The sequence below is a fragment of the Nipponia nippon genome, unplaced genomic scaffold (assembly GCF_047370975.1).
Source record: "Nipponia nippon isolate SJK-2023a ecotype South Korea unplaced genomic scaffold, ASM4737097v1 scaffold_6, whole genome shotgun sequence".
Lineage (NCBI taxonomy): Eukaryota > Metazoa > Chordata > Aves > Pelecaniformes > Threskiornithidae > Nipponia > Nipponia nippon.
In genome coordinates, this window is record NW_028262380.1 from 40,493,584 (window position 1) to 40,510,639 (window position 17,056).

The window sequence follows — 17,056 nt, forward strand, 5'->3', positions numbered from 1 at the left end:
TAAAAGCTAAAACCCTATGCTTGGTAAAGCTTTGCTTGTTTTCTCTTTCATTCAGGATTACCGAGTGAACATCTTTCTCCGTCAGAATTGGAATGATCCACGTCTCGCATACAGTGAATATCCAGATGACTCTTTAGACTTAGATCCATCCATGCTGGATTCAATTTGGAAACCTGATTTGTTCTTTGCTAATGAAAAAGGTGCCAACTTTCATGAAGTTACAACAGATAATAAGTTGTTGCGAATTTTCAAAAATGGAAATGTACTTTATTCCATCAGGTGAGTCTCTAATCAACTGATTGTTTTCAGATAGAAGCTGAAAAGTATACCTAAGAATTGCTAATGGATATCTTCAGTTGCTAGACATGCAGAGCTATCACTAAAGTAAATGTGAGTTTTGAATACAGAGCTTTATCATCATTACTGTTCATTGTTAATACTAAAATAGAAAATGATCTCTCATTAGAAATATGCATAGTAAAGACAAAAAGAAAAGTGTCTCATTTTAAAGTACAGTTACTGAGCCTAGAAGAGCTGGGGCACTTGCACAGAGCAAATAATCCTGGGGCATTACAATCTGAGCTGGCCTATGTACGAGTTTCACACACTGTAGCCTCCAATGTCATCACAATCCAATGTTATTTCTTTTTCTCCTTTTTGGATATTGCAGTTGCACTTCAACATGGAAACATGTACTGTTTCAGGAAGCATGAGATTTAAGGAGTAGTTCACTTCCTGCTGGAGATGGAGAGAAAAGTGGAAAGTAAACTTTTGAAAGGTTTAAGAAGCTGTAAGCAGCAATCACATATAAGTATTGACAAAATCTAGCTATTCTACTTCTTTTCTCTTCTCCTCACTTTCCTTTTATTAATATAGACATTAGTAAGCATTTTACCACTATCTTCAAAAACCTGATCTAATGAGAGACACATTGGATATAATTATACTAATGCCTCATTAGACATGATATAGATTTGGTATTAATAGTGACCTACTTGTGCAAAATGTTATACTTTTCAAAATAAATATACTTCTTGTCCACTTAAGTGTTTTGCTTTGCATGCTTTTATGATACTGCATTAACAGGTAATTGGGCTTTTTGAAGAGACATCAGGAATCTGTAAAACAGTTTGCATAGTAAGAGAAAAAGAAAATGTTTGTGACTTGCGTGGATGTATCAGTGGCAAGGAAGTCTCCTTCCTCCCTCCTTCCAGTGCAAGTGGGCAGTGTCTTGTCAAGCTTACACAGGGAGAAAAGTTTGGGTTAAAATTCCTACAAGCATTTCATATCTAAAAGGAGGCTAGTCTGCCAGTCTGGGAACATAATCATTCTTCAGTGTCACAACATGTATTCTGTCTCTAGAAATGGATGGAAAGCAAGTAAAAAGGATTCCTTCTCCGGACCCAAGTAGAAAGTAAAGCTAAATCAATTCTCTCCAGACTATCTGAGTCACTCTGACAGGCACTGGCAGTTGTTCCACTCTAATCAAATAACATCTCGTCCTTGCCCTACTCCCTCCAGATACGTACAACACAGAGTATAGACACCACCACTCAACTGAAGCAAGTTTTGATTGCAACTTCAGTAGAATTCAGACCAAGTTCATGGTCACATGCAATGGGGAAAAAAACCAAACATGAGAAATATTATAATGTTAAATTATAAAAGCAAACACTGACTGTGATGAAAGCAGATGCCCGATAGCTCCTGTGTTTCTTATGGAGCCAGAAAGTTTATGTTGCCATGATTTAATTAAGAACTATTACAATTTCTGAAACAGACTCAAAATTATACAATTGACATCTAGTTCAGTTGTTGTGTGAATTTGAGTCAGTTGATGAGGGGAGACATGCTAATTGCTAACGTGCTGATATTAAAAGAAAAAAAAAATGAAGATTTGTAAATTTGATTTTTCTTTTCATTCCCTAATGTCTCCTCCTCCCCTAATTGCATTGGAACAATTCAGACAAGAAAATAATGAGAAGGTTCCAGTTCCTGATTCAATGAATACTTAATATAAAATACTAAAATATTTACTGAAGCACAGAATAAAGTTCAGGTGTCTCTTCTCTGAAATGACTTGCCATGTTACTAGCCTACTAGTCAGATTTTGCATTTGGAACCATTTTTAATAGCTTGGGAATAGGGCCAGAGTCTGAGTTCCCCCCGTGGAGTCTCCCCCTGCAGCTCTGACACTGGCAGGCTAAACAGAAGTTATAGCAACAAAGAATCAAGAAGCTTTGGAGAGGGAAAAAGTAGGGTAAAAGAAATATACAGCCATGCTTGCCGCCTACTGCCCACTTGCCTTTAGCCCCAATGCCAAAAACAGGGGAACGGGTTTAAGAGAGGGATTAGAGCACTGCCATTCTGGAAAAGAGTCACGTGTAAGGAATTGAACTCAAGCCCCTCGTGTTTTTGCAGAAATTCTATCAACTGAACTGATAAATGAATATTTTCATGCAAGATATTTTCTAGCAAAAGAAAGGTGCAGTTATGACCCTGAATGGTGAATGGATACTTAAACATGGCCGATGAGGGAAAACATGTGCCTTTACCTCTTATATTCTTCTTTCTCATTCCTCTGAGAAGTATCACTCTAAAGATAAGTTATTGTGCTGATATAAAATGTAAAAATACTTCTTTTGCCTATAGGTTGTAAAGTATTTCACAGGAAGTATCAGGACTAATGTGAAACACAGCTGCAGTTCAAAATTACAGGCATATTTCAGTCTACCATCAATATCATAAAATGTTATCTTAAACCTTTGTGTTGACAATTTAAGCACCTTATTTTAGGACAATAAGACGTAAATTACTTTGCCACCATGATTTGCAGCTGACATCTTGCAAATCTGGGTAAATTTTATGTCAAGGATTTGAAATACTGTAACAGTACAATAATTCTGCTGTAGCACAAAAAAGCATGCTGTTGTTGCATTTCTCTAGACTTCCCATAAAGTTAGGCAACCCTGCTGAAAAAATCTGTTTTTCTGAAAGTCTGTAATAATTTTTTTCCACATTGTCATACTAGGCTGAGCGAGTGAAATGGGTTCAGTTAATATAAATCCCTTTTGAGAGCTTTCTAATGAAAAAATATATTTTCTTCTATTTCTAATGACTTCCAGTGTTTTCATGCATTCTTCCTGTGCAGTTTTATGGCATTTTTGTGCTATATTTTTCAATATTTTTTTTGTGTTCTTTCAGATTGACTTTAATACTTTCCTGTCCGATGGATCTCAAAAATTTTCCAATGGACGTGCAAACATGTATAATGCAGCTGGAAAGCTGTAAGTTTGAGTAATGTATTATCCTGTAAATACTTTTGTAGGGATTACAACGGCTACGTAGGAGGTAGAAAGACCCCGTGTAGTGGTACAAGAACAAATTTTCGAAAAAGAATCCTCTATTTCACCAAAAGAATCTGTGAAACATACATGATTTTCAAAGAAAGAGATTCTTTCATCCTTACTTGTACTGAAAATCATCAGTTTTGTGTAAATGTAAAATTACTACTAAATTTAAGTACCCAGTGCCAGTTTACCTTTATGCAAAATTTATGCATATGGGGATTCACCCTTAAGTCTTCCCTGTGTTCACACATACAGGGGGACAGTAATATGGGAAAGCATAAAGGAAACATGAGAATAACTTACGGAAGTGATTTATGTGATTTATGTGAATATCCTGAAATCGGTAATAACTCAGTGTCCTTAAAAGCTGGAAACAAGATGATATATACTGAGTACCTGCTCTTCAGATTCCTGCCCTAGCTCTTCAGCAGGCCTACATGTTATAGCTACGTATCTGTAGCTTTTACCTAACCATCCTAGAAGGGATTAGGGAAAGGGTTTACTACAAAGGGAGAACTGTAGAAGATTGCACAGCATATATATGTGTGTATATATATATATATATATCTCCAAGCACATTGGATCAGTGGAACACCCCCCAGAAAATCTTCGGAAGGGCTGTAGAGCCCTTGCATTATGAGGAGGAAGAAGTCCATACAAGGTATCATCTAGCTAGGGATAAAATGTGAGGCTTTGCAGAATTATCTTTCAGTTAACAGCCGGGTCCTGCACTTGGGTCACAACAACCCCATGCAACGCTACAGGCTGGGGGAGGAGTGGCTGGAGAGCTGCCTGGCAGAAAAGGACCTGGGGGTGTTGGTTGACAGCTGGCTGCACATGAGCCAGCAGTGTGCTCAGGTGGCCAAGAGGGCCAATGGCATCCTGGCTCGTATCAGGAATAGTGTGGCCAGCAGGACCAGGGAGGTGATAGTGCCCCTGTACTCGGCACTGGTGAGGCCACACCTCAAGTATTCAGTTTTGGGCCCCTCACTACAAGAAGGACATTGAGGTGCTGGAGTGTGTCCAAAGAAGGGCAATGAAGCTGGTGAAGGGTCCAGAGAACAAGTCTTATGAGGAGCGGCTGAGGGAGCTGGGGTTGTTTAGTCTGGAGAAGAGGAGGCTGAGGGGAGACCTTATTGCTCTCTACAACTACCTGAAAGGAGGTTGTAGGGAGGTGGGGGTTGCTCTCTTCTCCCTAGTAACAAGCAATAGGACGAGAGGAAATGGCCTCAAGCTGCTCCAGGGGAGGTTTAGGTTGGATATTATGAAAAAACTTCTTTACCGAAAGGGTAGTCAAGCATTGGACCAGGCTGCCCAGGGAAGTGGTTGAGTCTCCACCCCTGGAAGTATTTAAAAGAAGGGTAGATGTGGTGCTTGAGGACATGGTTTAGTGTTGGACTTGGCAGTGCTAGGTTAACGGTTGGACTCGATGACCTTAAGGGTCTTTTCCAACCTTAATGATTCTACGATTCTGTATTTTTTATGTGAAATAAAACTGGCATTTGTTAACACATCATATATTGTACTTATCATCTCCTTTGATATCTCACTTAGAACATAAAGAGGATGGAAAGCATACAGCAGCTATGCCATTTCAAAGCACACACACACATAGACAAAAAGACAAAACTAAAAGTTCTGTCTGATGTTACAATCTGAGCTTACACAGGATATGTGAGGAGGAAGGCACGGATATGCCTTAACAAGAATATCCTCATATTCCTTGTTATATGAAGTATTTGGGAATTGTCTTTTCCCCTTAAAATGAGAGGACTTTGGAAGAGATTCCTAGCAGAAAAATCCTCCTAATGAAGTGAAGAATAAAAATAAAATAAAGCATTCTTTGAAAGATTCTAGCAATCTGAAGTTTGTGAAAATTAATGACAAGGGAAAACCAAATAAATAAATAAATATGCATCTTAATGTCAGATCTAGATTTACATTTTTAGGATCCATAAGTAAAATATTTCAGAAAATAATTTTTCATATAGAATGAACATATAATCATTCATATAGAATGAACATATGGATTATTTGAAATATATTATAGATCAGAAACACAACATACATAATTTGATTAAAGTATTTCTTGTTTTTTTTCTGCTTTTACTGGAACAAAGTAGCATCTTAGAGAAGGGGGAGGTAATTACCTATCAATTGGTATGTCAGAAGTGTTTGTTGTATGCATAATAGTATGCTTTTACAAAAATTTGCAGGGTGAGTATGAAAGCCAGATCTATCTTTCATTACAATGGACAGATGGTAATATTATCAAGCAGGCTTTCAATATGAGGGCAATAGCTGAATCTGACAGCAGAAATTTTCTTTACTAAAATTGAAAGATAGTAATTTGCTGCAAACGTCAAGGAATTTAGGGCAATATTATATATTCAGCATTTACGGAAAACTCCACAGTCAACACAAGCAGATAATCCTACTAATAACCTATGTCACCTTTTTATTTAATGTGACTAAATACAAGGTTAATATGAGGCAGTTGTATCAGTACATACAGATGGCAGGTATATTCACTATATACAATGGTGCTTCAAACAGAAAGTATCATAGTGTTTGACTGAACAAGCAAAAGGTATAATTTAAAAAAAAAATTGTGTTTAAAAAGTTATGAAATTGTTGCTTTAACAACTTCATAAAAGTCAGCTGTATTTTTCCTCTCTTTCAGCCCTTGTGAGGACAGGTCATACAACAACTGAGCATTCTTGAACAAACAGGCGTGTTTTGCTTTATAGAAACCTTGCAGAAGCTCACAGTTCCCACAAACTGCACCACAGGGAACTAATACTTATTAGTTGAACAGCATTGTAGATGTTCTACTGTATTTTCCAGCAGAGCATTTTTCACTTGTCTTGTTTTTAAGTCTTCTTGTTAATCATTCGGTTCAGTGGCATTAAATTCCCTACTGCACATTCACAAAGTATAGAGAGGCAATGTTCACAAAAGAAGAGCTGGACAAAATACAAATGAGTGCTTCAAAATCTTCTAGTTACAGAGAAAGATCAAATTTGATTTCATAAGGAAGTTACAAATAATAAAGCTTTCCCCATATTGCCTTGTCTAATTCTATTTCACCTGTAACTCCAAATATTGAAAAATAGAGACTATGGGCAAAGTAGCTGGCCTGAGACATAAAGTCTTGCAGCCTGTGGGAGCTCTGGGTATACCTGCATGTCTGATAGCAGAATAACCAGTCAGGTTTGCAAGAACAAGACAGCAGTTCCCTGAAACCGAGAGAGTGCCAAAGAATGGCACAGTGACATAACTTCCAAGCTCCTAGACTTTCAAGAGCAGGAATACACCTGCCCAAAACCAGTTTATCTATACAGGAAATGCAGGAAGGAAAATAGACACCTTGGAGGAGTTACAAAAAATATCTACATGCTGGACAGGAGAGTAACTAGTAAAAAAAAATGTTTTATATGAGTCTGAACTCTGACCAATTTCCAAAACTTAGAAAAAGGTGTCCAGAAACATTCAAATTCCAGAGTCTTTGGCTAAGAATGGGCATGCATTTCTTTTTAAAATTATAGAAGAAAAACGGAGGATGGGTGCATTTAGCGTTTTCCCAGGCTTCATATCAAATCTCCTGAGGTAAGAACTGACATAACCCTGAGTGCCGGAATCCATCCAAGAATCTCTAATTTTTAGGCCACAGTGTCATACTCCCCTGTGGCTGGCTGGCTTACTTTTGGTGCACAGTGAGACAACTTAAACAGGGGGATCGAAGCACTAACCCTGGTGGTTAGTGCACTGTCCAGGAAAGTGGAAGACGTGGGGTTTCAAAACTGAGAACAGAGTCCTCTCATGCCCTGAGTAAATGATCTGATCATCAGGCTGTGTTATAAAAACCAAAGTGGTTGCAGGAGGAAAACAGCAGCAGCCATGCTTCCAGATGTTTCTTTTTAATGTGATCATCATTGCTGTTTTTTCCAGAGTGCCAAGTTGGATAGGACATTGTACAATTACAAATTTACAAGGCCCATTTATCTCACAGTTTCTTTAAACTGTATCCAATCTTGCAAGCCTTGCTCCTGCCTGTGTCACTAAGCAAATTAGACTGTTTCTGGCAAATCACTCATCTTTTTCTTAATCATCTTACCACTAGGTTGCAAAGAAAAGCTAACAGTTATTTATAAAGGACAGATCGTAGGTTGTAGCTCTGCTATAAAATTATAATTTTGTTTAGTACTCGGTACTTTCCTTCAATATTGATATTGTTGCTCCAGCATAGAAAGCTCTAAGAGGAAAATTCATGTATAGCTTTTCTTCCAAAATGATATTTTTATTTTTAGCCATCTCATGTAATGCTTTTTCCAAGGTCAGTCTAAGCAGCTGGATTTGCCCCTGGTTAAAGTACTTCACTTATATCATGAAGTGTCTGAAAAATATTGAAGTGGAAATGTCTTCTATTTTTAAAGGATTTATTTTACCAAATGATTTCTCAGCAAATAGAATGAGCTGCTTTTGTATCTTAGAAAGAAAGCAAATGAAAATGCACATATGAAATAATCCCTTCTACATTTCTATGCTTTACACCAGGGCAGCCTATAGGCATGTGAGATAATTTTAGTTTTATTCTGCTTGAATAAGATACAAAGAAATGTCAGCTAGATAGATATTTATTTCTGTGGCCTGTCTCCCAGGAAAGAAATGTTTTTCTTTCATGTGGTAGAGTCTGTTGTCTCTCTCTTTTTTAAGTTTCACTTTTATCTCACAGCATTCCTTTATTCATATATTACAATTATAACTTTGTGACATTTAATATTCCTGAATTTTCAAATAGTGAAAAGACTAACTCAGTTACAAAAGAAGAAATATATTATGAAAAGCAACATATGTAAGGGAGAAAGCACCTGCTCACCACATAATTTAATTTGATGCTTATTGTCTCTCAATAAATTAAACAATGGCCTTTTTTTCCCCTTTTGATTTATGGAGGCTTTTTAGTCTTTCTAAGCAATCACCCTCCTCTCTTTTGGATTTTTAGAGAAAATTCACTCCGTACTACATGATGCTGTTACCTGAATAGTACAATTTCTTTCCTCCCAGTCTGTAAACTGGAGGTTGTGCAAATGGAAAGATCTGCAAGCAGGCTACAGCAGTGTAGACTACTGCATTTCAGAAAATGATGTGCACATTGTTCCTTTCCCACAACAGCACAAAGACACCATAAGATAATAGAACTGGAGTATATTTCTTATCTGCTAGGGAACCTCAGGTGTCTACCTGAGCAACAGTAATTACGGACACACTAGGTCAATGCCCACCTGTGCCTGAATGTGTGGAAACCATACCTCTTCTCTCCTTTCCATTTCAGTAGCACAAAATTTGTCAACAACTCATCCTGTGGTTTCTGCTCTGCAGGTGGGTGACTCAGCCCAGTGTGCATACCTGAAGTGAGACCTGACACACAGCTACAAAGAACTAGATATTTGATATTAGTTGCTGGCTGGGGTTAAACCACGACAAGTCTTCAGCTCCCAACCAATGCAGGATGAAAGGGCAGTAGTAACTGTACAACTGCTGCTGAACCCACAGAAACTAATATAAAAGTGACAGCTGAAAATCTATAGGCGTCAGCAAGGAATATTAGGTTTGAGAGATGTGGTAGAGGGCTGGGCCTGAAATGTTGCTATTCTCTGAAATTCAGGCTAAGAAGGGTAAACCTGTAACTCCCAAGGGAGAGATTCCGTCAGAACAACTTAGAGGGCAGTGCAAGAGGCAGACCCTTTGCAAAGCGGCTCAGAAGTACCTAGAATAAAATCCTGCTTTCTTGGAGCTCCAGCATAAATTTAGCCTCGAAATGTATCACAGCTGATTTCTGCAGCTAATATTTTTAGTGCGCAATGTATATTAGAAGAATTTATTCTAACCTCAAGCCAAAACCAGATTCGTTAGTTCTGTCAGTTCTTCCCCCTGCCATGTTGCTTGGAATTTAGGGCACAATTCAAACCTCTGCCATGTTCTTAGGAACAGTAATGTGCAGGCAGCCTATCCTGGAGGCACACTGTTGGGATGCCTAACAGAAGAGTAGTGAAATAACTCTAGTCAACATGACTGTAGCCCTTGCCTCAGCTGGTTACCTAAAGAACTGCTTGGTTTGCTGAATAAATCCAATGTTAATCTTGGACCCACACCTTATTAAACAGTAAAGAAATGAGAACAGAATTTAGAAAAATTACTGCGATTAAAAGAACTATAAAATAAATTCTGTAGTGGAACCAACCTCTTTTGTACAAGAATGCTAGATTTTCAGCTCAGTTGTTTCATGCCATTCATGTGTTTGCGTATTGAACAAGAGGAAAACAGTTAGGTTTTAATATGCCTGTAGGTATTGTAAAATGACACAAGGGAAGGATGGCCTTCCTCGAAAAAAACAGAATGAGTAGAAAATTTACAAGATATATTGGTATTTAGCTGGGTCACAAGTTTGCTTAAAAATTTTATCCTTCATGGCTTGGAATGGTAGGGTGGTTAAAAGGAAAGAACTTAGCAAATAAGACTGTGTCAGCAGAAGTAAAAAAGGAGGTATCTTGGAATTGCCAAGACAATTGTGATTCAAAGGTGTGGAGTCTCTGAAGGTACAGGGAAATTGCTTGCCCTGAATAACGAACCTTGTTTTTCTGTAATGGTGTAGTCCTTGGACAGTCTGGAGAAGAGATTTCAAGACACTTGAATAATTCTTCAAGGCAAACTTGTTGGATGTCCGCTGTCTTGCCTATGAGATTATGGGCTTTTAATGCCTACACCTGATACTGAATTAGCTAAAATAAAGTCTTCATACTCTTAGCATGCATGTATATAACTGATATATATAGCTTGGTTCTAATAAGTTCTATAGAGTTATGTGGACTGAGGTGGGTTGAATGGAATCCTATTTGTTTAAGGCAGGCTTTGTTCCTATACTTTAAAAATTGGATGAATGAAAAAGTTATATTTATTATTAAGATTAATAACAGTGTTAAAAAAAAAGTTACAATCTACTTTTTTCTTTCAGGGCCCTCTTATATGGATGTTAGTAACAACTTCTCAACACCATTTTTGAAAAGATAAGATTTTCTGGGAAAGATGACCAAGACCAAGGGAAAAGTTTGGCTTTCTCTTTTCCAGACACTATAGTTGCCCTTACTTCTTAGAAATACTTCAGCAAGATCACATTCTTTTTCCCTGCAATCTTTCCTGAAACCTATATTGAACATGCTGAAAGTTTTCAATCTAGCTAGACAATTTTCAGTGCTGTCCAAAGGCTGGAGTTAATGTGTCTGTCTTGTCCACCTTCTGCCAAAGAGTTTTGTATAGATTAGATCAATTGAGTAGACTATCACTATAGTTTCATTTTATTTGATGTTCAGATATTCAAAACCCTGCATCAACTATTCCAGGAACAAGTCCTGACAACCACTCCTCATCCAGTGCCTTATCTTTTCCACCTGCTCCCTCCCTAAGTGTGACCACACAGTTTTACTTTCATTTTTTCACAGTTCTCACCAGCTCTGTGACAGACTATTTTCTAAAGAAAAACTTCTGCAGGCCAAATCCAACTTTCTCAATTGTTTCAGGCTCTCTACACTGCCAGTTAATTCTAAATTCTACTTAGTTTGCCAGTACTTCATATTCATCTCAGGCAGAGGTCTCAGTCTGCTAGTACATGCTTCACTAGCTAATTACCTGGAATGACTTTAGGCTCCTAAAAATGACTTGTCTCTTTAAAGAAAGCTGTTTGCTGAGAGGCTACAGTGCGATGCATACACACGGTTCTTGAGTTTTACCAAGAAATACTCCCCCTGGCAACCTTCTCCTCCTGCGATGGTAGCCTTGTCATAATTACCCACAATTTATCATCTGCTTTTGCATTACACATGTGCAAGACCTCAGACTTTGGGTTTATATAGACAGTATTAATGTAACCTAACCAGCCCTGTAACTTCTGAACACTGCTGTTCAACATAACAATGTGGTTTTTCTGTCCTTTCTTTCCAGTTCTATGATGACACAGCTTAGATTTTGTGTGACTAGTAATACCTTTATGGAATTAAGAGCAAACACCTGGACAGTAGCCAGACAATAACAAATACATTGCAAACTGCACTCTACTTCAGCCACAGTAGCTGGTTTGTGTCCCATAACACACAAAATTTGACATCTCTACTTCCTTTCTCAACCTTCATGCATTTACACCCTGCAAACCCAAACCCTAGCACACTGCATTTCAGTGTCAGAAGTCCATACTAATCCACCTGATTTAGTTTAGGTTGGCCTGGTCCTGCAGAGCACTACACTGGATGATAGCATCCATTGCTTTCAGCTATTTCTGTAGCATAAAAGGGTCACTTTTTCCACCATCAATGAAAAAGTGAGCTGCACCCTCATATACTAACCAGGTCAGTGACTGACCGTCCTTTCTTCAACACTAAATGTAGCCACTAGGACTTTCCTCCATAACACTGTATTTCCCAATCACCAGTAATAAAAATATCTGGCAGCAATCTATAATAGTCACCAAAACCACCTCACAGTCAAAAAAAGAAAAATTCCTTTTTAGTAAGAGACTGAATATCATGTTGGGCTGCAGCAAATGCAAATAAGTAAGGGATATTTATGTTCTGCCCACAAAGCAGGAGTAAGAGAGATAATATGTTAATACTGAACAGCAAGAATTTACAAAGAATAGGAATAACCATTATGTAGCAAAAGTTTACTCTTGAAAGACAGGTGTTCTCAGAAATAGATTCACAGTTTTTCCTTCCAGACACATAGGCTGGGACTCCCTTCAGGCACGCACACCTCATTTCCTATGGAAAGCAGAAAGCAATGAAAGCAGGGCACAGAGAGAAAACATCTTACACTCAAGGTTTATCCCAGGAAGAAGTCAGGATTCAAGAGTTAAGCACTTATGCCTACTACAGAATAAGCTCCATACATCTATAAGCAGAGTTAATAAACATTTAAATTTCTGTGTAGTTGATAAAAGCACTCTTCTGATTTGGCTTTGGGTCATCTCTTTCCATACTCTTAGAGTTGAATAGAAGGCCACTGAAATTATTTCCCTAGATAAAATACAGTGCCCTCCTGACAGACACGTTAGAGGCATAGGAAATGTGATTAAGTATTGTCTTTGCTATTTTTGCAGACAAAAAAAATATAAATAAACTGCAAAACTCATCACCGCATTAACATTTGGCACAGCCTTCTGTGGCATAGCAAACGTAAGGAGGAGAATCTAGAAACAGGTATCATTGGGGAGATAGGGCTTCTGTAGTTGTGACTCTGAACTTGAAAAACTGCAAGGGACACGATTCCTCATCCTGTGACATTGCTGTGAGTTGGTTCCTCTATTTCCTCAAATTCAGGTTCCTAGATTGTGCCAACTCGCTTGCCAGCTAGTTTCTGTGGATTCAGTATTTATGGACAGAACAGCACAATAAAGACACCATTATCTTCCTTATCCCTTAGAATCCATAAAGGGAAACGTCTTGTTCTTTATAACTACTACATATTTCAGTGCAGTTCTTACAAGATGCAGAACATATTTAACAATATAATGCATATAGTGCAAGTTTGTACTGGTAACCGCACATCTGTTCAGAATAAAATCTTCACATTTCAGGCTCACAGTTTGCTAATAAGGTGATCTGACTGTATAACCGTTCTTTACTGCTCCATTTGCACAGTGATAACCATGTAATGGAATACAGCTTCTCAGATATTTTATCACACAGGCCATTTGGAAAATATACACAGTGTATCTCTAATCTTTGATGGCTGACCAATATCAGCAACAAGCATTTAGACTTTCACTCAAAGTTACGTTACTGAATGATTTTCTTTAAATTGCTTCGAAGATAATGCACATTTATTAATCAAGTAACGCAAGCAGACAAGTAGGAACCAGAAGCTAAGGTGGACTTCAGGTTTAGTATTTCTTGAATTTAAAGATGTTTTGCCTTATTTTAATTATCATGCCTTCTGATTATTTCATGAAAAATTAATGCACTGGATTGAACCTGTAATATATTTATCGGTCATTGGAAGAATAATCCATTCCTAAAATATTCTGTTTGAACCGTTTCTGCATATATTTCCCCAACAAATTAGCCCTGTCTGCTACTGGTGTCATTAATCAAGAATATCAAAGCAAAATTTGAGAGACCACACAAAGATATCTGTCTTATTGAATTTTACTATCTGAGTACTACTGCATTCAGATCAATTATTTTTAATTGCAGTTGTGTCTCAAGAACACTCAGCTTTAATTATGAGCTTGATCAGTTAGACTGACTGGTGCTGTATAAACCTAGAACAAAAAGAGCGCCATTACTCACTTCTCTCATCTGCTTTTTCTCAGCTAATCAGTTGCTAATCTTATACAGATAATGAAATAATTTACTTGTTTTCATTTTTATTCCTGTAAAACTCCTTTCAGCAGTGGATGGCCAAGTGTACTTTTTTCATCTAAGTGAGTAAGGTAAATGCGTTTTAGTAGAGACCTGCTTTGTTGCAGCATCTAATCAGATTTCCATTTTGCGAATGTAGGCCTCAGTACTGCAAATACATATGCATGAATGATATATACAGTCCCACTGACCTCGGGCAGTGCCATCAGGATTTTAAAGTTATCCACATAATTCTAATACTGTAAACTTTTATGATTGGCAATTCTAGGATCCTAAATCTAAAAAATAACACTCTGCCCTTGAGGCATCAAGATTTTCATTACCAAACCTCCCTACACTTCTGCTACTTGCTGTGCACCTAACCCCCCTACCCCCGCTGATGGCACTAAGCAATTTGGTGCCTTATCCATATCAGGATCAAAAGTCTCTACTTTGTTGCTGAGACTGAACATTAAGGTAATTTCAAAATCTGCCATGATGCCTCCTCATGCTGCTGGGAGCCCAGCCACTTCAATAAGGGATGCTAATTACATTAATCAGCGGAGGTCCTAAAATGAGGGTGCTGGAGGACAAATTTTTAGGCTCATTGCATATATGATACCATAGACCTAAATTCCAATAGCATATATACTACAGTATGGTAATGACAGACTGTTTTAAAGGGCCATTTCTATAGAAATGCCTTTTCCCCCTTATGCACAATGCACACAATACCACGAGCATTCTGAGTGTTAAGCATGGTGCTATTCAGCAGGTCTTCATAAAATTAATTAAAAACCAAAAATATTTTCCTTTTTTTGAGATATTAAGAAAGCTCAGTTAGCTGTCTTAGTATTGCTGTTCTTCCTGACAAATTTCTAATACAGAACAATGTGGGTTTTAGCCCTTTTGTTCAAAGAGTATCCTGGGATGGGCCTAGGACATGAGCTGCAGATTGTTCTTGCATATTCTCTGATTCTGCTTTATTTCTGTAAGTGACTAGATACTTTCCACTGTAGTCTTTCTTCCTTTTCTCCTGGCCAAGAAGAAAGAATGATGCAATAGTTGGAAAAAAGAAGAGATTCTCAGTTTATTTGGAACTGTACGAACTAACAAAATATTTTCAGTTAGAAAATCAAGAATACCTGTCCTTGTTAACACTAAAGAAAATTTAGAGACAAGTTTGTGTTATCAAATAGTTCAATATGCTTAAATAATTTATGTTTTCTTGGTTCCCCAGTTATAGGACTATTACAAGATTTTAGATTTCCCTAATTCAATGGGCACATTTGATTGGGCCATGTATTTCACATTTAATAAAGGGCCATAAATTTAATAGAAACTAAGTTGATTTAATTTAACATTCCTAGTGGAAATATGATATATATTATAATATTTTAAATTTCTTCACTATAACAAATTCACATATCCATTAAGCTCCTCTATATTTTAAGACAGATTTACTTCATAAATATGCTCTTGACTTACAAAACTGAAGTCACAGTATTGAATGCTAAAGCTATATTTGGGTATTTAAAATGCAAACATGATTAATTATTTCATCAGCATTTTGCATACACTGGTATTATTTTTAATAGATTGCACTGTAGAAGAATTAGTGGGCAGGATAGATAATCAAAATCAAAAGCACACATTAGAGATGAATTAATCTGATTGTCAAACACATTTTGACACAGCAGTTGTTTCTTGTCAGTTCAATGAGTTTTACTCAGGGGATATGACTTCTGGCCATAATCTACATGCTTCAAATTATAACCTGCTTTACACACAACTGCTTGCTGTCTGAATTCATACAAAGTTTGATAAGAGCTGTACTTCTGATTTTCCATAGTTTATGGCACATAATAGTGAATTTAAAGACTGTGTTTATAGAAAGTCGTGCATTCAAGAAGACAGTAAAATAGTTGTTTCTTTGCACAGTTAATATATGCTTGTAATGACTTGAGTAATTCCTGATCTTAATTAAATACTTATTTAGAAGGATATGGTCCCATTTTAGCACATTTATCCAGCTCCAACAAAATGTCAAAGTAAACCAACAGTCAGCCTGAGTGCCTGTGAATACCTTGTATAAAGGTACTCCCCAAAAAGAAACATAAAGAATCTAGAAGCAAGGAGAGGTATTGAAAACAGTTTTAAATTTATAAACACCCATTGTTAGCTTATAGGTGCAGTCAACATAGACAGATCAGAAAGAATGACTTGTGTCTCATATTTGAGGTGAACATATCAGGGCATTATGACTGAATAGCATTTATAGGTGTGTTCAAAGAGTAATGAAGTCACTGAATATAACAGTAGAAAGATTTATGCCCACACGCCAAAGCGGTTATTTCCTTCACTGGAACTCAAAATTTCAGTATTTGTGGGCAGGTAGTTAATCTTAGAAAGTTCTGAACAATATACTTTGAACAATAATTTGTTACTGAAAGGTTAAAAGATATTTCCAGTTATCAGTAGGTTATTCTTAACAGGTCATTAGCATTGGACTAAAGCAGAAAGGAAATACTGCAAAGAAGCAAAATAGATGAATGAAAACTATATCATTTAGATGTAAAAATTACTCCCTTTTCCTTCTGGTTCAAGATGCTATATGTGGCTCAAGGGAACCCTTGTCATTCAAGCTATTACAACAATAGAAGATATCTAATTTTAGATTTCAATCTTCACTTAGTCGAAATCCATTAGATTCTGAGAAAGTCTTAATGAAACCTGAATGAGAATAGGAAGCCTTTTTTTTTTTTTTTTTTTAGTTATCCTAACCAGGTAAAATTTATTCAGAAAAAAACTTGGAATATATATCCAGAAATATACTGGAAAGTTAATATATAGCATATTCAGAGGAAGTAGAGCTATTTTCCCCAACAGTATCCCATGCAAATATTCAGCTGAGAGAGGGAAATAGAAGGAAAAAATACTTGTGCTTTACAAAGTCTGGCACTTGATTAGTACTTTTGCTATGACTTTTGCTGCTTTATTTAATCTTATATATACATGCATGAGGTACAGATAAGTGCAGGAATGTAAATATTAAAACTGAATGCCTTTTAATATCATAATATGTCACAGTCAGCTAATATGAGATTACAGTTGATTGCTTTCCCTTGTTTTGTACCAGTTTCAGAGAAAAGTATTTTTTCAATTCAATTAATACCTCACTCCTGCAGAAACTTTCATTCATTGTTCTCTTTGAAGAACTTGTACCTAACAATTCAAATTGACATAAATCCATAAACATAGCTTTGAGAATCCACCATTTTACCTCACGTAAAAGGAGAAAGATCTGAGGGTGAA

General features: G+C 37.0%; 1 protein-coding gene across 2 annotated transcripts in view; it reads left to right on the forward strand.

Annotated features, from left to right (window-relative positions):
* GLRA3 (glycine receptor alpha 3) overlaps positions 1-17,056 on the forward strand; it is a 100,025-nt gene that overhangs the window by 51,276 nt on the left and 31,693 nt on the right. For both annotated transcript variants that reach the window (XM_087737229.1, XM_087737230.1), the window contains exons 4-5: positions 56-279; positions 3,205-3,287. In XM_087737229.1, coding sequence (XP_087593355.1) covers positions 56-279; positions 3,205-3,287 — 307 coding nt within the window. The remainder of the gene's footprint in view (positions 1-55; positions 280-3,204; positions 3,288-17,056) is intronic.